Below are 2,553 nucleotides of genomic sequence, written 5' to 3'. Positions count from 1 at the left end.
AACAATAATTAGCACGACAAATTAAACTCGTGGACACGATTTAATACGTAACTAAAGAGCTCATTGATCATAATATTTTAAGTGGGTCAAGACACGATACGAAACGCATAAAATTTAGACACGACATGATTAAGAGTGTAACACGACTTGTCCGAGTCGAATGCGATCGTTTAGACATGAATCCTACCAAATTAAATTGTTACCATAGCTTATATGATAAGAAACTTGAACTAATAAAGAGTTATATTAACATATCTATCACCTCAATTGAAATGTAAGACAATAACCACATACCATTTTTTGAAAACAAGCACTTAATTGAAGATGACATTTTTTCACCACTTCAACAAGCCCAACTGAGATCTTCAAACATATATATATATATATATATATATATATATATATATATATATATATATATATATATATATATATATACCTTAGATTATTATTCTTATTAGAGAGAGATATATAGAGAGAGATTCCATGAATTAATTAGCAAGTGTAGAATTCAACAAGCTCATCCATGGAGTTTGAATCGAAATAAGTTGATGAATCAGTATTCTTCAACATCCACAAGAAATGTTCAAACAGAACCACTTCACATGAGACGACGATGGTCGACGACGCCTCGCCGGAGACCTCGGATTTATCGACCAGGGCTTGAAACAACGGCTGGTTTATAACCTCGGAGGTCACGAAATACTGTCGACGAGACCTTCCTACATAGACAGCTTGAAGATTTTCAGTGCCGGAGGAGGAGAAAACGATGTTGACCGCAGCATCATCATCAACATTTCCGACAGGCGTGACGTCAGCGCCGGTAGCATTTGGTCTCCTTTCCTTGGAGATTCTTTTGCTCAAGAATGACCAATTCTTAAGGAGTTTTCTTAACTTTCCTTTTTTCATTTTTCTATAGAGAGAGAGTGAGGAGAGATTAATATATATCTTTCCTTTTAGGGAATTACAAAGAGAGGGGATATAAAGGGAAGTGCCTATTTATATTTTTCTCATATATAGAATTTTAAATTTTATTTATATAATAGTATTAAACTTGCACAAGAATACCAAATAATTATTATTGATCAATTTATATTTCAAAATTGAATTTTAAATTTCAATTATCACAATTTTAGTAGACAAAAATATATTGTCTTCTAATTTTAATTTATTTTTGATTTTTTTAATTAATTTGTCATTTTCTAAATGAATAGTATTTATATAAGTTTTGGATGTATTTATTTAAAATTAATCATTTATTTTTTCTAATTTGTTGAGGTGGTTTACATGGTAAAACACGTGTGAATCTCATAAAAGATTTGAAAAAATTAAAAAAAAGCTAAATTTTGTATTTAATTTTCACATAATTTTGAAACAACGTAACTTTATGTATGGTCTACCATTATTAACGTATTTTTATTTTAAATAGAGTATGTTTTTTTTGAGATAACACATTTTAAACTAGCGATTGCGATTTTAATACCTTATAAAATGTGTGATTATTAAGTATATTTAATTTTTTAACTTAATTATTTTACTTTAAGATAATAATAAAATATTAAAAATTATAATTTTATTAATAATTCTTTATGGTAGAATGTGACATTATTTCATAATTTTTAAAATATTTTTAATTTAATTCACTATTTATTTATATAATTCTTAAAAAATGACAAAATTTACAATTATTTACACATTTTATTCATAATGTTATCGTTATTTATCTAAAGTCCACTCTATTTTTTTTTCAAATTCACTTCAACTCAGATCCTTTAATATGTGTACGTCATAAGCTCATTTAATGAGAAATGAGTTCATAATTCAAAATTAATTATAGGTCTTTTTAAGTAACTCTTTGCTTAGACGAGAGTACAGTTGTACACATAAAAATTTGACCTACCCTATTTTATATAAATATTATTATATTTAATAATATTAAAATAATATTTTGAATTTTTAAATTCAAAATAACCCAAAGAAAGAATTAAAACCAAAGTTAGGATTAATTATTGTCTAATTAATTAAACCCTAATTACAAAAATTAAATAAAAATCTAAAAATAATTTGAGGTTAAAATATTGAATTTGTTTTACCTAAACTAAACCCAAGAAGGGGTTAAAATTATTTAATTAGGATTTAAAATATAAATTATGTTTAATTTATGTTTTAAAACAATTAAATAAATACCCAAAATTAAAATATGAACATAATTTTTATTATATTTCTAGAAATATTTTTTAAGAAGTTTTTGGTGAAGAAAAACTCAAAAAGGGAATAAAAATCGATTTCAAATAACCCCTTTTATAAAAAATAAATTTGATAATCTAGTGCAACAAGAATTATGTTTAATTTTTTTGAGCAGCATTCGTGGCCATCAGATGAGCACCCGGGCATCATCCAACGCCTAAGAGCGCCCCACACAACCCACTATAATGGAGCAAGCGTGCGCCCACTAAGATTAAATCAACTAACGAGACAGGCTAATCCCGTTAGCCCAAACGCTGATGGAGCAGACGTAACGCCTAACGACGTCACGAAACGACATTGTTTGAA

General features: G+C 27.3%; 1 protein-coding gene across 1 annotated transcript; it reads right to left on the bottom strand.

The window, feature by feature from the left end:
* Nucleotides 1-495: 495 nt before the first annotated feature.
* On the bottom strand, nt 496-909 carry LOC124913399 (auxin-responsive protein SAUR76-like). Its single transcript, XM_047453981.1, has one exon. The coding sequence runs from the start codon at nt 907-909 to the stop codon at nt 496-498; it is 414 nt and encodes a 137-aa protein (XP_047309937.1).
* Between the last annotated feature and the right edge of the window lie 1,644 nt (nt 910-2,553).

The sequence above is a fragment of the Impatiens glandulifera genome, chromosome 8 (assembly GCF_907164915.1).
Source record: "Impatiens glandulifera chromosome 8, dImpGla2.1, whole genome shotgun sequence".
NCBI classification, from domain to species: Eukaryota; Viridiplantae; Streptophyta; class Magnoliopsida; order Ericales; family Balsaminaceae; genus Impatiens; species Impatiens glandulifera.
This window is presented reverse-complemented; position numbering and strand designations above follow the sequence as displayed.